Source organism: Antedon mediterranea, chromosome 5 (genome assembly GCF_964355755.1).
Source record: "Antedon mediterranea chromosome 5, ecAntMedi1.1, whole genome shotgun sequence".
In the NCBI taxonomy this organism is placed as follows: Eukaryota; Metazoa; Echinodermata; class Crinoidea; order Comatulida; family Antedonidae; genus Antedon; species Antedon mediterranea.
This window is the reverse complement of record NC_092674.1, coordinates 4,008,423-4,028,148: the sequence shown is the minus strand read 5'-3', so window position 1 is coordinate 4,028,148 and position 19,726 is coordinate 4,008,423. Positions and strand designations below refer to the sequence as shown.

The following is a 19,726-nucleotide window of genomic DNA, read 5'->3' as shown; positions in this document are numbered from 1 at the left end:
AAGGTACATAATATTATTGTTGGTGTATTGACGATACAAAAAAAAAAAAGACAACGCAAAAAATGTCGTATTTTTTTGTAAGAAATGGTTTGCTTTTAATAAACAAGAGGTAAACTAGCATTCTCATAGTTACAAAATATGGACATGAATAGACTTTGTAAAAAAAAGTACCGTATATTAAAAACCTTCAACATACTGATGGAAGTAGCTACATATATTCAGTCATTCATATTCTACTGTACAATATAATATTTACATTACAATTAGCTTTTTAATAGTCACCTATTTTTAAGCAGTCAATACTGTATAAATTTAATGTAAATTTTTTGTAATTGCTATATATACATTTAAGATGGTACTGGAAAAAGCCGGCCAGACATTATATATTGCAGACTGTTAGAAAGACTTAGCATTGTAAAAATATTTAATGCAATTATTTGATCCAAATCGTTACAAGTGGTCAGTGGCCATATTCATCACAACACTTAATCAAATCACTCAATTAATTAAGTTAGAATTCCCTTTAAATGCTATAACTATTCACTTAAGTCAATAAGTATTTAATAATGTTCATAAAATGTTTTTTAAACAAACCTACAGCACAACATTCAACATATTACAATACAAATGCTATTTATTAAGATAGGAAAACTTCTTTAAAGGATGTTTCTACTTAGGCCATAGAAAAATTCATTGTCTATGGCCTAAGTTGCTAGTGTGAATAATAAATACAGCCACTGGGTTCAAGGGGCCACTTTGTTGGGTCCTGGAAGGTGTCCCCTTATAATAAATTGTCACTACAAACCTTTGAAGTCTTTAATTTATTAGTTTTGCCTAAACATTCATTTTAATTACTTGGTATTTTGTATTATTAGAAAGCTTGCGTTAAACAATCATATCAACATTAAAAATAAATAATTATTAGCATCAACAAATAAAAGTATGTCTACAGTTTTACATAATTAAAATACTAATGTAGTCAATTAAGAGGAAATTTGATCACGCTTAGTGGAATGGAATAATTAATCCAATTGATTAACTTGATTATTACCAGTATTTGAAACTAGAATTGGTCAGATTTAAAAAAAAAATAATCAAAAAGGACAAGGATGTCTGGCACCATGTGTTATCTCTTTATGACATCATAGGGAACTATGCGGTGGTATAAAACTGGGGATAACCACTGATCGTAGGCCCAGTCCCGTAGGTACATGAGCCCAGAGTGTGATGTAAATTGCAGTCCTGAAGGGCATTCTAGGAGTGTGTTAGGTTAAATGTGATCATGCCTCAAAAATGAGGGCCTGTGCAACCCCCTAGCCATTTGAGCACAACGCTCTACTCTAGCCATATAGAACTCTAACCCTATAGAAGAAAGTTACATTTACCAGGCCTAAGTAACAGTATAATGGTCAGATGTTTTGCCCTACTCTGACGTAATTTTTACTTCATACACATACGTGGGTTCGAGTCCCACCCGAGAATTACTTGCGAATTTTTTCGCAAGTATTCTCAAATGTACTTTTTTATTACGTCAGAGTAGGGCAAAACATCTGACCAATTACTCAACTCCCTGACGCAAAAGCTATTCCACAGTAGTTTAATACAATTATAACAGTATAATGTTTATCTAATTTAAATTCTAGTTCTTATACATGCATTGGTTAAATTTAATTCCAAGATGATATGAAATATTTTTTAATCTACTGGCAATTCAAATATAAATTATTATAAAGTGTAATCGTGTACAAAGTGGGACGTATATGATTTCAGTAATACTCAAATTTATATATATTATAGGTAAATGGATTTATATAATTATAATGCTTCTTAAATAGTAACTTTTATAAAAAAATAATATTCTAAAGCACTTTAAGGCAACTTCACGGTACCGATATTATAATTATCATTACTATTTGTATTGCGCTCAGTAGTGGTCAAAGTACATTAGTTAGTGATTAACGTCTATTGGAAAAAGGATAAGTTTTTCAATTGTGTTGTAAAGCTCTAAATTATTTTTAAAGTTCCTTTCTTCAATGTTGAAGTCATAGATTCTATGATGAGACAGAAACACTCGGAAAACCCATTTAATTTTATAAGCAATCCTAAAAAACATTTTTTTTAAATATACTTAATGAGCATTTTAGTTTAGAGAAACTGGAACATGATTACATCAAATTACTAAAATTGTCTATAGTGGACGCGAAAAAATAAGCGAAATATTTTTTTATGTGCAATAACTATAGAAAAGAGCACTGAGACACATACTGATGGAATGAGAACCTATTTACAGAAAGCCATTGCAACGATACTTGCTAACATTCGTTCACGATGGGTGGCATTATTTACCCCCGCCATTATTAAGTCTGAATCCGTAACTGTAATGAGAAAATCAATGCTGTCCCAACCGTTGCAGATCAAATGTTGGGTGTACTGTGGAAGTTCCAGCAATCCAAGCCATTCGGAAATTGTGTTAGGTCTCCGTAAGGAATCATAATCCTAAGGGAAAAGAAAAGGTGTTATTTTAAAATCAAGAACATTCAGCTTCATTACAATGAAACAACTATAATTATCAAATTCAATAAAACGGTAACCAATTCTTGGTACTGTATCTATAATTCTGTGATACAGCATCACATGTGAGGTTTGCATCATAATCTGTGATCCATTTGTGACACTGTATACATGATACCGGATATACAATGCCATGGAGATACAGTACAGAGAATTGGGTGAAAATGGTAGGTTTTTGAGAAAAAAATTATTCATTCTCACAATCTCATCTCTTATGCAATAAACTCTATCTTTTAAAAATCATCAAATCCGCTGTTTTCCAAACAATTTGGAGTCCAGAATCAAGATTCATTAATTCTTCATAATATGGTCATATGAAATATAATATTACCTGGATAGATGAATATTCATGACTCTCTATTCTAAATGGTCATGATTAAATATCAAAAAAATGGTTAATATGTGTATCCCATACCACATACCTATACAAAGCAACGTGCACTGTTCCATTAACTAAAGTATGCACAAGGCTTCATTCTTTTAATACTAAATTCATAGTGTAAACATGCATTATATTGTGAAGCAGTATATGTTAACAGTACAGTTAGGATAACAAAATGCTAACTAAAGCTCTGTCTGCAGTATCAAACAAAAAAGTGGGATGTGCTTAAATATGGTAGTGGTATGCCCAAATATGGTAGTGATATGTCCATACTGTATATGGCATATCATATTTTGTTGTCACATTAAGTTTGATAGTGTAGACAGAACTTATGAATGAATGATATGGCTGTGTCTATACCACGGAAGAGTGAAATTACACTCTTACGTGGTCTATATCATGTACAATAAATGAGTTGCTCCAGCGAGGTAATGGTTGGATCACAAGCTCCTGTTGTTGACAGCTAAAATGACATTATGAACTACTACTACTACATGTTGTAAAAACCTTAAAATGTTAAATAAAAATGTTAAAAAAACATATATTTCCAAATACAATCACAATGTGCTGTAGTTAAATTTTGATTTGTTAAATGAAATATCTGAAACATTTATGAATTTTGTAGGATTATAATTTATATATCTAACATTAGCAAATGATATGTAAATGCAGTTGTTTATTTTGTCTTTTTTTTCTGTTTAGGGGTTGGTATAAGACAAGTTCTTTTAATTCTATTTCCAATCCCTGAAACAGCTCCTATTTACTGTTACCATTTAACTTATTATGAATGTATGCTTGCTTTTTTAATAAAATGTGTAAATAAATGTGAATGAACAACTTTGTCAATATCTATTTTTATATTATTATCAGCGCTCCTCCGTTTAAAAATCCTGGATCCATAGAGAGTTTTATCTACGCTGTGAAGAGTGAAAATATGTGAAATGTTGGGGGGAGGGGGAATTTACTGCACACACTCCAACTCCACCTTTATGAGAATGAATTCTGAGTCTGCACCAGGCAGGCACCACCTGGTGGATTGACTTATGCAAATAATTTAAGAAGCAGGTGTGCGACTTCAGCAACATTTCACCAGCATAGCAGTATTTCTTCTACAATCAAAGACATTTTTTTTCCTTGCTACAATGTAAATCATGGTTATTCTAAAGCTCTGTCTACACTATCAAACTAGTTTGAAAAAAAGAAGTGTGATGTGCCCAAATATGGTAGCGTTTATGGTTTGATAGTGTAGACAGAGCTTTAAGTTTAAAGCACTCTGTTAGCACAATGCATCCTTACCAGGTTACTGTCACAACATTCTTAAAAGTATAATACAGTAATTGAGTATAAACAAGCTCAAGGATAGGGAAGTATGTGTCCAGTGTTCAATAAATATAGACTTGGGAAGAGATGTAGATGATCATTTCGGTATCTATGTAGTAAGGTCCTCCAAACAGGATCTGTGCCAGTGGGTACGAATTGATCATAATAGTGAAATGAATTTCTTTTTTTTTGGTAAAGAATATATTTCAATTTGTTTTTTCCGATGTAATGTATGTGTAACCAATTTGCATCATGCTTGTTTATCCAAATAAATTCCCAACAAAAAAAATCCAAAATGAACTGCAGTCATTCAACAAAATTGCACCATGTTTGTGTAACCAAATGGCACTGTGTTGTTTACCCAACTCACACAATGTTTTATTTAAGTCAAAATCGCCCAATGTTTGCCAAAATCACCAATGTATTTCAAAGCAATAAAGTTTAAGAAGAATAAATATTTGAATATTCAGTTGCAATAACATAGAAGCTAGTGAAATACCAATACTCAAGAAGCAATCAAAATGATCTATCAGCTCTATCTACACTATCAAACTAGTTTAACAAAAAAAAGTATGATGTGCCCAAATATGGTAGTGATATGCCGAAATATGGTAGTGATATGACATCATGTGGGCACATGACATTTTTTTGTCACATAAAGTTTGATAGTGTGGACAGAGCCTTAGATGCATAATAAAGAAAATACTTGATCAGCATTCAATGGCAAGCTCTGAAGTAATAATATTTGTTTTCGATTTTGTGGTGGTAAACAGCAGAAAATGAAAAACTATCATTCACTACCAAGTTGTGAAAAAGTACAAACATTTTTCTAATATTGTCTATTTCTCCAGAGACGACCTTAAATGCACTTTTTGAGTAATTAAAGCAAGCAAAATAAAACGGTATCAATTTTGAATAATTTGAAGAATGAAATACCTCAAACTCTAACAAACCAGCCCTACCCTTGACTGGTAGTGGTGGCGGTTCATCATCTGTTACTATTTGCTTATTTTCCTTGGTATTTACCTTGTGTCGATATTCTTGCCATTGATAATTCTGGGAGGAGTGGGTATGAGAGTTAGCAAGGGGAGCAGAAGGGGTAGCAGACACTTTTTCGTGCCTCTTGAGCTTGTTTCCCTCATAGAAGTCACGTATTTGTCTAACCTTTGATGCGCGTTGATTTTGTTGAACCTGTCTTGCAAGATCAAATTCCACCTCTGGTGGACGTTGCGCATTTCTTCTAGCAGGCACAGGAGGTGCGTCGGCAGAACCGTCCGACTGTGTTTTCGTGACGGCGTTTCTGGGTTTCGATATCAACTTTTCTGACTTATCAAGCGTGGCAGGACGTGGCGGCAGTGCTGGTGGATTGTTTGTTGGGGGCTTGATCTCACTTCGAGTTGAACAATTTGATGAAAGGCTTCCTCCATTCTGAAATGCTAAATTATCATGTCCAAGAATGTTTCGTGGTGGTAGACTAGGAGGGAAAAATGGGTTTTCAAAGTCCTCTGGATTTTCAGAATTGTCCTTTTCAGAATGTTCACCCTTGTCGTTAACTTCGTTCTGGTGTACAGGGGTCAACAATCCAGGACGGTGCGAGGTGAACATGCTGGAATCGCTGTCTGGTGTGGTAGCGTTAGACGAGTTGGACAATTGGTTAGATAAGTCATGGCGCAACCCTGGAACTTGCAAGCTGGTGTCCTGTGTGTGACAGTGGTCAGGCTGTGACCTGTTATTCCAATCAAACAGTCTAACTAGACCTTAAAAAAGTTTGGTAAATTGTTAATATTGTACAGATTAGGCAACAGGAACAGCAGACCTCACCGACTGCTGTAAAATTGTCAGGAGCTGAATTGGAACCAGAACCCCTGCCATAATAACCATAATTATGTCATACAGTTTGCCTGAAATAATCCATGGTTTTCTTATTTTTACTAACAAGCAACTGCTATAAATTTGGAGTGGAGTTGTGGCTCGGTGGTTATGATGCTTGGCTACCACTCCAAGGGTCCTGGGTTCAAGTCCCGTCACAGGATTTTTTCTAAGGACAAAATTACTCCAGTAATAAGACTTTGTTTATGTAGAGCATCTTGTATATATGTTTGTCTTGGGTCCCTAATGATCAGCAATAGCTGGATGGACCACCCTCATTAAATATGGTTAAAAAAAATATATAAAATAATAATTTGACCTTTGACACTTTAGCATGTTTTCCCATCCCAGAATCAAGGTATAGTACCAGTATTCTCTACTCCACTAAATAATTCACATTATATGGAATATGACACATTGTGAAATACATCATTCTTTTTACCCACAAACTTATTGAAATTTAAATACAATATAAGTGGTAAAACCAACAGTACTACCTGTTTTTTTGGGTTTACTAAGTGGTGGTGGATAGTTATCTGATAAAATGTCATGAGAATCAATTGAGCTGGCAGTGTCTGATCGATCATCAAACTTGACCAAATCTATAAAGAAAAAAAACGGGTTTGTGTAAAAAATACATTTTTAATATTTTTGGTTTAAAACTACTGAAATTGTATTTCCTGAGTTTCTACAGATAAACTCTTTTACAGGTTTTAAAACACAGGAAAAAACTGCACACAAATTTATTTTTCCAATTATTTCTTACCGTACGTTCTCGGTCTGACACAGGCACCATATGCGCTTTCGTCTCTGGCTTTAATATGCATCTTTCCTCTATAATATTAATACATAAATAAAAATTGAAACAACATTTATAACGTATTTTTACTAATTAAACAGATGTACATTTTTTTTACAATAGAAAACAAATGAGTAGAATTTTACAACAAATTTCTGTATATAGTCACTGGGTGGGTGGGGGGGGGGGGAGGGAGGTGTGTTGCTGGGTTAGAAATTTGGTGCAAAGTAGCGAGTGGGATTACACTCGAACTGCATTAACAATGGATTAACTAAAGTATCGTATCCAAATTTATAAATTCAATTATAAATAAAAATAAATTACAATTGAGCATGGGTTTATTATTGAGCATTGGATTATAATTGAGCATGGGAGGATAATTTAGCATAGGATAACAATTTAGCATGGCATATATAAGCAAGGGAAAATTTAAATTGAGCATGGGATTATACTCATATATGGTATTATCAAAGACTACACACCTGACATTTCCTGTCCTCAATCCATTGTGGGTCAAATTTGACTTAAATTCCACTGGATCAGTGCTTAACTTGTTTTTTAATGCAATCACAAATTCACCTTTAACAGAGATACACACATCAAACAAAATAGAAATGCAATGTAGTGGAACCTTTGGGACACGACACTCTAAATAAAGCTTGGTTCCCACTAGAACGTAACGCAAGGACGTAAACGCAACGCAAGCTTTTTAACCAATGACAAGCGAAGTTATAGACAGTTAGCAATCACAAGCGAATAAGGCATCGCTCGTGATTGGTCAATTCACTTGCGTTGCGGTACGTCCTTGTGTTGCGTCTCTAGTGGGAACCACGCTTAAGGGGGAACTTTCTGTGAAACTAATGCGGGGTAGTAATACATATTTAACACTATGGCCATCTCGTATGCAGGGGACACATCTATTAAGAGGACACTTTTTTTGGTCCTGAAATCAGATTAAATATCGATCAGAAGGAAGGTATACAGCTTTTAAAACTTTTTTAAAAAACAACCCAGTGGATATGACCAAAGTAAGGCTCTGTCTACACTTTTGACAAAAAAGTGTGATGTGCTCAAATATAGTAGTGGTATGCTTAAATATGGTAGTGATATGACATCATCACGTCCATTTATTGGCACATCACATTGTTTTGTCACATAATGTTTGATAGTGTAGACAGAGCTTAACAGGCTGATACTAATAGTCCATTCTCCTCTCAAGCTGGGCATTTACAACCCAGAGGGTATGACCAAAATGTAATACTGTATTAAAAAAATGTATTTCACCATATGACTCGTCACTGTCCGAATTTTTAATAGCTACCAACATGTGTTGCTCGTCTAAATAGTGGAAGTTGGAAACCGTAGGCTTTAACTGAAAATAGATATATTGTAACAGGTGCGTGCTTATTACTACTATTAAAGAGTTCCACATTGGCACATATTTCTATATGTCTAAAAGCGTCCCACATAATTATTAATAGTACATACATGTACGTGTGTACATGTTAAGAAGGGTCTATGGTGTTCTGATAGTGCTACTGTAGGTACTGCACTATTGGTTTAGTCATCAATTTCTAGTTCAAATCGGGGATTATTAAATATATTTATGCATGCATTGTTTATTGAATTTAAAATTCATACAGTAATTGAACAGTAATACCTTTGGAAATTTTTCTGCAGACCATCTGACAGAAACCAGGTTGTAATTCTTGACTATGCTATCACCACTCTTCCCACATTTAACACTACGAACTAGAAATCAAAAGTGATTTTGATTATTGAGATTTTGCACAAGATCATTTCAATCAGTGGCGTACATAGAGACATGAGGCCCCTGGTTTAGGAACCCTAAGTGGCCCTCCAATGCTGGAGGCCTTGGATGTTTTTAACCAACATATTTTAATGCCTGTCTTTTTCCTCTTGCCACTGAAAAAGGAGCCTCCATAAGCTTCAGGGCCACTGGTACATACCATCTAAACAGCTTGAAAAGATCTCCACATAGAATTTCCCAATACTGCTTGTTTTAATGTCTGCTTCCATTTCTGTGAAGATGACCTGTACCTCAGCCTCGTCATTACCAGTCAGTCTACCCAGATGATCTATCAATTAAAAAAATTAGACAAAACTCAAAACTTTGCTACTTTATATCAATAATTTGATCTCTTATAAGTTTTTCTTAATACGTATTAAACTTAGTTCGACCAATTACCTTTGGTTAAAATTGTCATAGACTCAATTCCAACAGAGAACGTCGCAAATACAGGTGAATGGTCACTGGACATAATGTCTACTGTACAGCCTGAATGAAAATCAAAAATCATTGCTTATTAAGGTAACTGTGTGTAACATGGCGGGACCAAATCCTATTAGTCACACAGGCTATTCACCACTATTCTCCCCGATGCCTACTTAACTTGGAACACTACATTCCTGAGGTTGGTCTTCCAAGGAAAGTCAATCAGGATGTGGTACCATTTAATTAGTCCTCCTTCCTGTACCCTTAATATAAATATATGTTTTGTAGTTAAGTTAGTTAGTTCGGGTATTGATTCTTGAGACATCGGTCAGAATCACTACATTTTCACATTGTTTTATAATCTTATTTTTGATTGAATAAATATTAATAATTTTGTGCCATCGTTATTGTCTTGGCCCTCGACACGACTACCGTTACACTGTGATTCTTTTATATTTATTTCCAATATTCTACCAGGGTGGTTCAATCCATCAAATCGGATGGTCTCTATTGGACTCTGGGTACATTAGTACTTATTACATTAAGAGCATATGATAGATCTTAAACTAATTATGCTAATAATAGACATAAATTACTTGACGTAACATAACACAGAGGCCTGAGGATTCCAAGTGGCCCTCCCATGTTTAGCCTCTTTCTCTGTCGGCGCTGCTCAGAGACCCCTGTAAGCTCTAGGGCCCCTGTAAGCTCTAGGGCCCCTGTAAGCTCTAGGGCCCCTGTAAGCTCTAGGGCCCCTGTAAGCTCTAGGGCCCCTGTAAGCTCTAGGGACCCTGGATTCAGCTAGTGAGCACTCATTGCAGTTACGCCACCGATTATTTGACAATTGATGAATTTGAAGATTTTGGGTTATAAAGTATTTTTTATACTCATTTATTCCCAAAACCATCACCATTTTACAACCCTTCTTTCTCAGTTCAAACATATGTACTTCAAAATGAACTAATTAATTATATAGGCCCATGGTTTGACTCCATTTACCATATGATGTGTTGTTTATGTGGGTATCAGGATAGGACTTCCACAGTACTCGGTCACACCATGAAGGCTGGTTGATTCGTACCTAAAATAATGGAAACGAAAATGTAAAAATCTGATTGTGACAATGATGCTGATGACAAGATTTTGGTGACAATGTTTTAAAGATCAGGTGACAATGATGCTGATGAAGATACACAAATAATGGTGAAATGAAGATTAAACGATGATACTGATCTGATACACCATTATAATAAAGACAATGATTATGATGCTGAAAATGTGATGAAAACAAAATACCAAAGCAAAGCAAACAAATTATATGGAATGTCACATTAGAATACTAAAAATAATCTATACAATTTGTTTTTTTCAATTAAAAATTATTTTTTTGTTGACATTGTTATTTCTATCTTATTACCATTGATATTATAATTTTTTTGTATGCTAGTTTGGAAATCTCTTTTGAAAATTAAAAATAAAATATAAAAATTCAACCTCACCCCTGTTTTCTTAACTTTTTTATAAGCATAAGTGTGCCTATTCCCAATCTCATATCGATATGTGGGTGGGAATGTAATCTCCTCTTCCTCTACATAAAAAAATAAATAACAAAAACATTTATTTCATAAAAACTCGAAACATTTATTTCAAAGCCTTTTAAATCCAAAAAATTATGATTACAATGAAACAAAATTCTAACTAACCAAAATCAATGAATACGTTATCCTTTATTCGTTCCTCTCTCAGTTGGTCATAGGTCAACAGCGTTGTGTAGTTCTTATTGTTAATCTGTGCAAGAATCTCTTGGACATCTCGATCGAGCCTGTAGTTGAGGTCGCCAAACCAAAAGATGTGGTGGAACTTGGTCGTGAGGTCAAACACATTGAGACCTTTATCTCCGAGTGCAAGACCTTTTAATATGTCAATATAGTTGTGGTTCCGCCTAAAAAATATAAAAAAGTAACAATTTGTATGTAACATTACACACTGGCCTATAGGCCCACTATGGGGTACAAACCCATCTTAAAATAGAAGCCCAGTTACACCCATGACCCATGACCCCTGACCCATATGGGGGTCAGTCAAGAAACACATTTCATCCTTCTCAAGTTTATTCTCTAGTTTCAAAAACTTCCTACCAACTTTATAAATGATGCGTGCAATTATAGGTTCTGATATGAACAATTCACAATTATTTTCAAGGATCATGGCCAAAAACAACTTATTCAAGATTAAAAATTTAAAAACTTAAAAGTGATAATAACATTTGATTTAGACTTACTTACCTTAAACATTTTTCGGTTCCAGATGTTAAATGGCAGTTAATGAAACAGAACGATGTTCCATTGAAATAAAATGACACACCAACTGCACCCTTGTTACCTACATATACAAAAAACATTGACATTAATTTATCTATTTAGTATTAGACAAAATTGCACCTTTCTGCTACTGAACTTTGACCTTTGTGTAAAAAGAATTACTCTTTATGCCTACCAAAGCTATAAATCTCTGTCTACACTATCAAACTTTATGTGACAAAAATAATGTGATGTGCCAATACATGGACATGATGATGTCATCAGTATAACATTTGGGCACGTCACACTTTTTTGCTAGTTGCTAGTGTCGACAGAGAATAAGGCTTACTTACCAAGGGTATTGGCTATGCCTGTTTTGACTGATGACTCCTTGACATGCGTTATTGAATTAACTAGTTCAGGTTTAACTAAAACTGCCATACGTATTCCCCACAATGAGCACAGTGTCACCTAAAAAAAACAACAAAATCATCATTTTGTCACAGTAATACTAAATATTATTGAAGGAGTAGTTTTGGTTCTAACAGCAATTCAGCTTAATATCTGTAAAGGAAAATTTTGGCACACACAGCGTGTCATAAATATACTTAAGTTAAGTTGTTTTTTTTTTTTAAATTAGAGACTTTTGCCAAATCTTATTAGAGTTGCTGGGTGGTAAAATTCATTTATAATTTCAGAGTGTGGGTTAACCAACTTAATTTCTTTATGGGAAAGTATTTGTTTTATAAAGTGTTGTTTTGATTTGATCATATTGATCCTACAAACAGGCTGCTACAAACCACAGCATATTCTTGTTTGGCAGGAGAGTTTTTCATGATGGTTGACTTGATTCGTTTGACCCAGTCGCGCTCACTCAGTGTGCTTTCTTGTGTTCCGATTACGTAAAGGTCGTGAGGTACCATTGCCATTTCAATAGGGCGCGTCTTTCCAATACCCTGTGAAGTTAACCATGTATCCAACATGGCCGTTGGCACAGCATCACCTGATAACATAAATGAAATTTGTCTAAAAACCAATACTTGCAATTCTAACCAAGTTTAATGGATAGATGAGCATTAAAAGGTTCCTCAGCTAGAACGGCACTCACAACTAGGAGCAACTTTCAGGTTAGTACTATATTATTTTATTATTCATAAAACTAATAAACTATCAAATAAAGTATTGGTATACAGAGGTGGATCCAGCATTATAGATTAGGGGGAGGGGGCCTAAATATTTCATAAATGATAAAAACAATCCATCGTGTTGCAGAAAAATAAAAATATTCATTATTTTATTTTTAAATGGCTGTTAAATTTTAGGGGGCTAAAGCCGGTTTACCCACTGTCTAAATCCGTGCCTGGTAAATTTAGTAATGAAATTACCCATATTGTAAGTTCCAACGAACAATGAAATCTGGTCAACTTCTTCACTATGTGAGTGAATATTCTTCATTGTTTGCATCAGCAAACAAAATCTCTCTCTTTCCTGCAAAAATAAGAATTAAACTAGAGAAAGAAAGAAAAAAATCAAACGGAATTACAAACTGCAAACGACACTATTGGCATATTTGAAAATTACTAAATTCTTAGCGCACACAACATACACTGGAACTACAATTTTAGTCCTTATCCATCTACCACTAGAAACAAGGAGCGAGTGAGCCTTGGACCTGATACCAGGGCTGTATTGCAGTTTCATTGTCTTAACTGCTCGGCCACACACTTATTGATTTAAAGCTGTCTACACTATAAAACTTAATGTATGAAAGTAATGTTCCCATATATGGACACAATTATGTCATATCACTACCATATTTGGGCACATCACACTTTCCTTGTCGAACTAGTTTGATAGTGTAGTGTAGCTTTAAAGATATATTGTCCCCCTAAAAATGTTTTTGTTTTTGTTGAAAATGCCATTTTAATGTCACATAATAGTTATTCACTTAGACAAAAATCTGGAGCAAAAAAAAAGGATTTACCTTTTTAAAAACAATGTAATTTAAAGCAAAAATACTTAAAATTGTCTGTCAGACAATGGTTTTTGGTTTAAATTAACCGTGAAATGAAGTGAAATAATTATTTTTGTTGGTTTTTTTTTCTACAGAAGTGATTGATTTTATTAATCTTCATTTTTCATGTTTTTCTTTAAATAAGTCAATATATGCCATATATCTTTAATGTTTATGTTTACATGCTAAAGAATATAATAGTACATAGACCCCTTTGCTACTTACCTTTGCTGTATCAAAACTGTATTCTCTTTTTTTATTGTTATTATACCGTATCCCTATTCTTGTAGGATTTTCTCTTGACTTTATCAACTGCACAACTATAATGAACAACAACAAAACGTCTTATACTGTAAAGTCATATTATTTAAAAAATCTTTCTATAAAGAGTTCCTCTTAATTTTGTAAAGGTTACAATGAATAGGAAAATTGAGTATAGACTGTATTGCTCAACCTGGTGTTAAACAGTGTGTTTAAAACTAATAAATAAAGCAATTACTTTTATTTTGTGGATGGACACTTGGTTCTTTGGCTTCCTTGATTCCAAGTCTTTGTACGATAAACATGCCTTGATCCACGTCAATCGTTAGCTTCACCCGGCAGTTCATCAGTGCTTCCATTTTTAATCCTTCAGTTTTCACCTGAAATTTAAATATCCTATTATTACAACTGAGTTTGGGATTATATTCGTAGCCCTATATTATTTTTGTACTTTATTTTCACTCAATGGAGGTCAGTTTAAACATCTGAAACAAATTCATTTATGTATAGTAATTACCTCAAACACAGCACATGGGATGCGTAAAACAGCTGCACTTTTAAAAGGCTTTGATTCTGGCAGCGTTGACCTTTCGGACATGGTATTGGTCGGTTGACTTCCAGTAAGTATGACATCATCTGGTGAGGGCATGTATACATGGTCCATTTCTATTTCATTATTTGTCTCATGCTGATCATCAAGTTTAACCAAATTCTGAAAAGTTTTACTGGCCTGGCAAGACCATAATAATTATTATTTAAAATTTCTGGATATGACTGTAAACTGCAGTATTAGTACTGCAGTAGTACAAACAGTTCAGTAGTTAAATTTGTCTCAATATAATAATGATAGTTATGTTTAGATGGCTTATTGTCATGGTAAAGCTCTATCTATTGACACTATCAAAAAATGTGATGTGCCCATATAGGGACATGATGTGCCCATTTAGGGACATGATGATGTCATATCATTACCCTATTTAAGCATATCACTACCATATTTGGGCACATCCCACTCAACTGTTTCCAATGTATGTCAGTGAAAAAATATAAAGTTTTAAACAATCCAAACCTTTGATTGCATTTCTTGATAGACTTTTGGACACATCTCAATTCTTGACATCAAATGTTCCATACTGTCTCCGGTTTTCTTAAACTGTACAGAAAAAAAAATAAAAGTATACAGCTGGTGGAAACAGCATACAGTTGACTCTCCCAATACCAGACTCTCTGAAAACCAGAAACTATCCCAAAACCAGACTTTTCTTGAAGTCCAAAGTGACCCAAATTCATTTCTATACGATTAAAAACATTACGAATACCAGACTGCTTGGAAAACCAGCTCAAAGGTGTCAGGCACTGGGAGAGTTAACTATAATATGTTATTGTTATATAGTCAATCTAGTTATTAGTAGTGTTGATTTTTTTTGTGAAGTTAGTACAAAAATGGTGTAATTAAACAAATTAATTATTGAATACTGTAACCAATTTTACTTACAGTGTGCATTCCAAAATTCCTGTCTAGGTCTTTATTCCGATTGAAAATTCTTTTTAATAAATCGATTTTGAAAAGAAAGATATCAAGTTCCCTGTACAAAAACATAGTTATAATACAGTTAAATTTGTTATTATTATCCATATCCAAATATGGTATGATAACCTACACTATTTGATTATTTTGATGTTTGCGGTCTGCAAATCGATTTCTATATGTATATTACAAGTCTGTATTTTTAGACAAAAATTGACTAATATAAAAAATGTCAATAACTACAGGCTTGACAAATTAACAATAACAATCTCAAATAACATTAAATAGATGTTTAAATATTTTTGTCATTCTTTATTGACTCCTATTGTCAATGATATCTATTAGTTATTTGGTAGTTAAAAGTAAAATAACATGCGCAAGTTAAAGAAAACAACCCACTTGACAAAATCTTTACTGGTTGTGTGCAATAACTGTTTGAGTTGCGGTAATGATGAGCTGTTGCCCGACCTCAGAGATTCAGCGTCCAGTTTACTGTCGCGCACTGCATAGTTTCGTAGAGCTTGCAAGAATTCACTTTCAATCCCAACATGGTATAAGTGTTCGATCTTTGATTCTAAAAACTGGCTCACATGATCAAGATGATCGTAATCACAGTCTTCGTCATCGTCTAAAAAAGTAACCAGACATTTAAATTATGAGGGGTGAGGGTTGAGAAAGACCTTTGTGATAAAAAAATTTACAGGATCGATTTTGTGTTAATTCTTTGTTTTTATTTGATTCTAATTATTTTGTGCATTATTTTATTTTGGTTTTCTTTATAAATTCTATTTATTTTAATTTAATTTTTGCATGTTGATGTCGTGTCATATTGTATTTTTGTGAGGGTCCCTAATGATCTGTTTCAGCTGGATGGATCATAAAATATTGTTGAAATAAATAAATGACATAAATATGAGAATTTGAAATAAATATAAAAGGTGCAATAGACAAATTACTCATGCATGTAATTCAAAAACCAAGAGAGATTTCAGTCTAGGCATGTAGTTGATTAGCAATTTTCTTTATTTTATGCAATGAAAAAGGGGCGAGCCTAGATTTTTAGTCAGGCTCGGAGAGCATAACCATTTTGAAAGGCTTAATTAGTAACCTGAGTCTGTATCTTCTTCTGGTAGATTTGTAGCCTCTACTGGATACTTCAAAGTGCATACAAGACCATTTGTTGCTATTTTGTAACTGTTTATCAACTCCACCAGGTTGGAAAATCTGTGTTGCTTTATTCCTTCAGAAGACTGCAAATCAACATTAAATGCATGTATGAATTAAGAAAAGGAATAATTAAATAGACTTTCACATACTTGTTGTGGAGTGTGTTGCAATCTACTACTATATGATGTGTCACCATACAGTATCCTTTTGATAAGAGTTCAATCCTGACAGAATCCTTTCCATTCTATCACTTTTTCCTGTCCCATATTATAATTATTTTAAAAAGCGACCAGTTTGATTTGAAATATATTGGCATAGCCCCATGTTTTTAAATTTAAACTTGTTGTTTACAGAAGTGAAGAAGAGGTGGTTCATGCCTTTAAATGATTATTAATTTCAGTAATTTAGAGGTATGAAACTCAGGGTCAGCTAAGCTCTGTCTACATTATCAAACCTTATGTGAAAAAAAAATATGATGTGCCCATATGATGATGTCATATCACTACCATATTTGGGCATATCACTATCATATTTGGGCACAGTTTTTTTGTCAAACTAGTTTGATGATGTAGACAGAGCTTCAGACAATAAACACTTGTATGACAGAAGAATTCGAGGTGACCTGATTGAAGCATATAAAATTGTTAAAGGTTTCGAGGGTGTAGCCAAGGATGACTTTTTCCAAATGAGAAGTAACATTAGCAGAATTACTCGAGGGCATCACCTGAGATTTTTCAAGCCGACTTTCCATAAAGGATTGAACTGTAGAAGACATACCTTCTCGCAACGAGTAATTAACCATTGGAACAGTTTACCAGCCGACGTTGTCAATTCTGAGACCGCTAATACCTTCAAGAATCGCATCGACACAATGTAGTTGATATGGGGTTTAAAAAGGCACATCGCCTAAACTTTCCCATTATAACTAAACTAAACTAAACTAAACTAAACTAAACTCACCTTCATTAAAAATCCTGGACCTTCTGGTGCAGGTATAATTCGGTACTGTGAAATTCGCTGATTATATCTGAAAGAGCGGTACAGGTAGTAGAAATATTATATCATAGATTAATAATGACTACCATACTGGTGGCTACAGCCCTGTATTTTACACTTATAAATCATTATAGTCATAATAACAATCTTTTTACAAATTAAATATTGGTAGTTGGACTTACAGCACCGATAAGGCAAAGGCACCTTTAATATTTTCACTATCTCGAACAAGAAAACTTCCATTTCTAGAGTCTTCAATCAGCAGATTTTCAGCCTCCATCCTACCGATGGCACCATGGTACCATTTACATCCCTGTACACCTTTACTGTGCGCCATCACGTCATTGGTTTCTATCAAGTTGAATCATTATAAATTGAAAAATGAATAATCATTTTGTTTATAACAATTAAAAAAAAACATTAGAGAATCAAAGGAGTGATGAAAATTGATCAGTTTTAAGGCTTGCCTACACTATCAAACTTTATGTGTAACAAAAAGGTGATGTGCCTACAGTATATACAGTATAATAAAAGTGCTATGCTTAAATATGGTAGTGATATGACATCATCATGTCCATATATGGGCACATTACATTTTTTGACACATAAAGTTTGATAGTGTAGCTCGGCTATAGAAATATGCTGATTACTAGCTGCAACATGACAGTTATGCTTAGGTGTTTGATCCAATGATCTGAATAAAGTGAAGCGCCTAGAGGTTTTTAAGCATAACAGAATTATTATTACCTAACAATTACGATTTTGTGTTTGTTTGTTTTAGAAGAATAACGTCAAAACTAAAAGACGGATCTTTAAAAAATTTAAACCGCAGATAGATACAGATATATTTATTTTCTCTAATAAACGTCTTGCCACATGCATATATTATACACTAAAATTCAAATTTGATTACAACACATTTCTATACAGTATGTAGAAAAATTCAGCCTTGTCTTTTGAAAATTATAGGTGTGCTACAAATTGCACTCCTCAATACATTAAGGGGAGCTGTAGGTGTGCCATTTGTATGTTGGTGTGTAGAAGGTTACTAAATTTAAGCATGTTGTAAATCGCACTCCTCAAGGACAGTTTAGGGGTGTGTTAGGTGAGTGACAAGGCCTGATTTCTCTTATCTAGAAGTATCTATTTGTTTATGCCTCCCCCAAATAATAAATAAATCTGCTTTTTTATAAATTATGAACTTGCGGAAAAAATTAATTACAAAAAAGTTGCATTTTTTAATTATTTCTGCACTCAATAATATCAATCAGTTATGGTACAATGAATATAAGTACCAAAGAAATTGTTAATATAAATACTGTAGGCACATGAACACTATTGAATCATAAAAATTAATGATTCTTTGAACACCGGAAATACCAGACTTTTATTACGGTTCAATAGGTCAAAATTATTTCCTACAGTATGTACAAAAAAAATGCACTGACTTTCCGGAAAAAGATAGTTTAAATATTTGAATGTGAAAAAAACACGTTGAACTAAATAAAATATATTTAATAATTGTGCATTTTTTATATTTTTTAACAGAATACGAAAAAGTACAGAATTTATTTATGTAATATTGACTGTAAATTTCAAAATGCAGTTTCTACAAATAATAATAGTTTAAATATTATCACCCATTTCAATTTTTTCAGTTCATATTCAATCTTCTAAAAATAGCAGCCAGTCAGTTCAGGGATAAATATCAAATTGTTTTAAATAACCGGCCACCCTTTAATATATAAATATTTCTTTCTTTGAAGTACAAAGATGAGAGAGCAAGTGATTTGTTTTATGTGCAAAATGGTAAACAGAGGCTAAGCTGGGGTAGACTGGCTTGTTGTTTCTTGCTGGCCTAATACACCCAACGAGTCAGGCTGGATATGGTCTACAGAACAGGAAATAAACATCGAAGCAGCCTAGCAATGGTAACATTTAATGGCATACTTTATGAATAGAAACAATACATTTATAATTAAATACAATTATCAAAGATCATAAATAAGAAATACTACACCTTTATTGTAGCTTCAAATCAACTTGAAAATCTTTTTTAACTTTCCGCCATACTTCCGTGTTTGGTGTGTTTAGGAAATTCTGTATTTTTCTGAAACGTGTTAAGGCAATATTATTTACACCAATCAGTGAGTGCTACTATATAATCTAATGATCTCATTGGATAAATGTAATCTCACAACTCATAGGGTTGTTAATAACATCCACATCCAGGTTGTTGGGGATAAACTTATTCAATTTCTTTAAATAAGTCATGTAAAGAAT

The 19,726-nt window shown here is 33.6% G+C and overlaps 1 protein-coding gene across 2 annotated transcripts; it reads right to left on the bottom strand.

Annotated features, from left to right (window-relative positions):
• Positions 1 to 93: 93 nt before the first annotated feature.
• LOC140049439 (phosphatidylinositol 3,4,5-trisphosphate 5-phosphatase 2A-like) lies at positions 94 to 19,522 on the bottom strand. 2 transcript variants are annotated; one of them, XM_072094319.1, is made up of 26 exons: positions 19,464 to 19,522; positions 17,626 to 17,794; positions 17,408 to 17,474; positions 16,389 to 16,530; positions 15,680 to 15,908; positions 15,248 to 15,338; positions 14,822 to 14,905; positions 14,270 to 14,482; positions 13,991 to 14,132; positions 13,717 to 13,811; positions 12,863 to 12,965; positions 12,278 to 12,480; positions 11,831 to 11,948; positions 11,463 to 11,559; positions 10,881 to 11,119; positions 10,677 to 10,765; positions 10,177 to 10,258; positions 9,151 to 9,240; positions 8,912 to 9,040; positions 8,602 to 8,693; positions 8,226 to 8,313; positions 7,424 to 7,520; positions 6,909 to 6,976; positions 6,640 to 6,744; positions 5,210 to 6,030; positions 94 to 2,496 (listed from the first exon to the last, which is right to left on the bottom strand). In XM_072094319.1, exons 2-26 carry the CDS (start codon positions 17,778 to 17,780, stop codon positions 2,281 to 2,283), a joined length of 3,855 nt encoding a protein of 1,284 aa, XP_071950420.1. In that variant the 5' UTR covers positions 17,781 to 17,794; positions 19,464 to 19,522; the 3' UTR covers positions 94 to 2,280. The 2 variants fall into 2 exon arrangements, with proteins under 2 accessions (XP_071950420.1, XP_071950421.1); XM_072094320.1 differs by having other exon boundaries at positions 5,438 to 6,030.
• Positions 19,523 to 19,726: the final 204 nt, after the last annotated feature.

Bases quoted from the DNA above. Each gene is read 5' to 3' on its own strand.
- LOC140049439 (XM_072094319.1), bottom strand. From the start codon at position 17,780: ATGGCGCACAGTAAAGGTGTACAGGGATGTAAATGGTACCATGGTGCC. The intron at 15,909-16,388 runs GTTACTAATTAA...TTACTTTTTTAG, and splicing joins AGAAGAAGATACAGACTCAG to ACGATGACGAAGACTGTGAT. The intron at 10,766-10,880 runs GTTAGTTAGAAT...TTTTTTATGTAG, and splicing joins TAACGTATTCATTGATTTTG to AGGAAGAGGAGATTACATTC.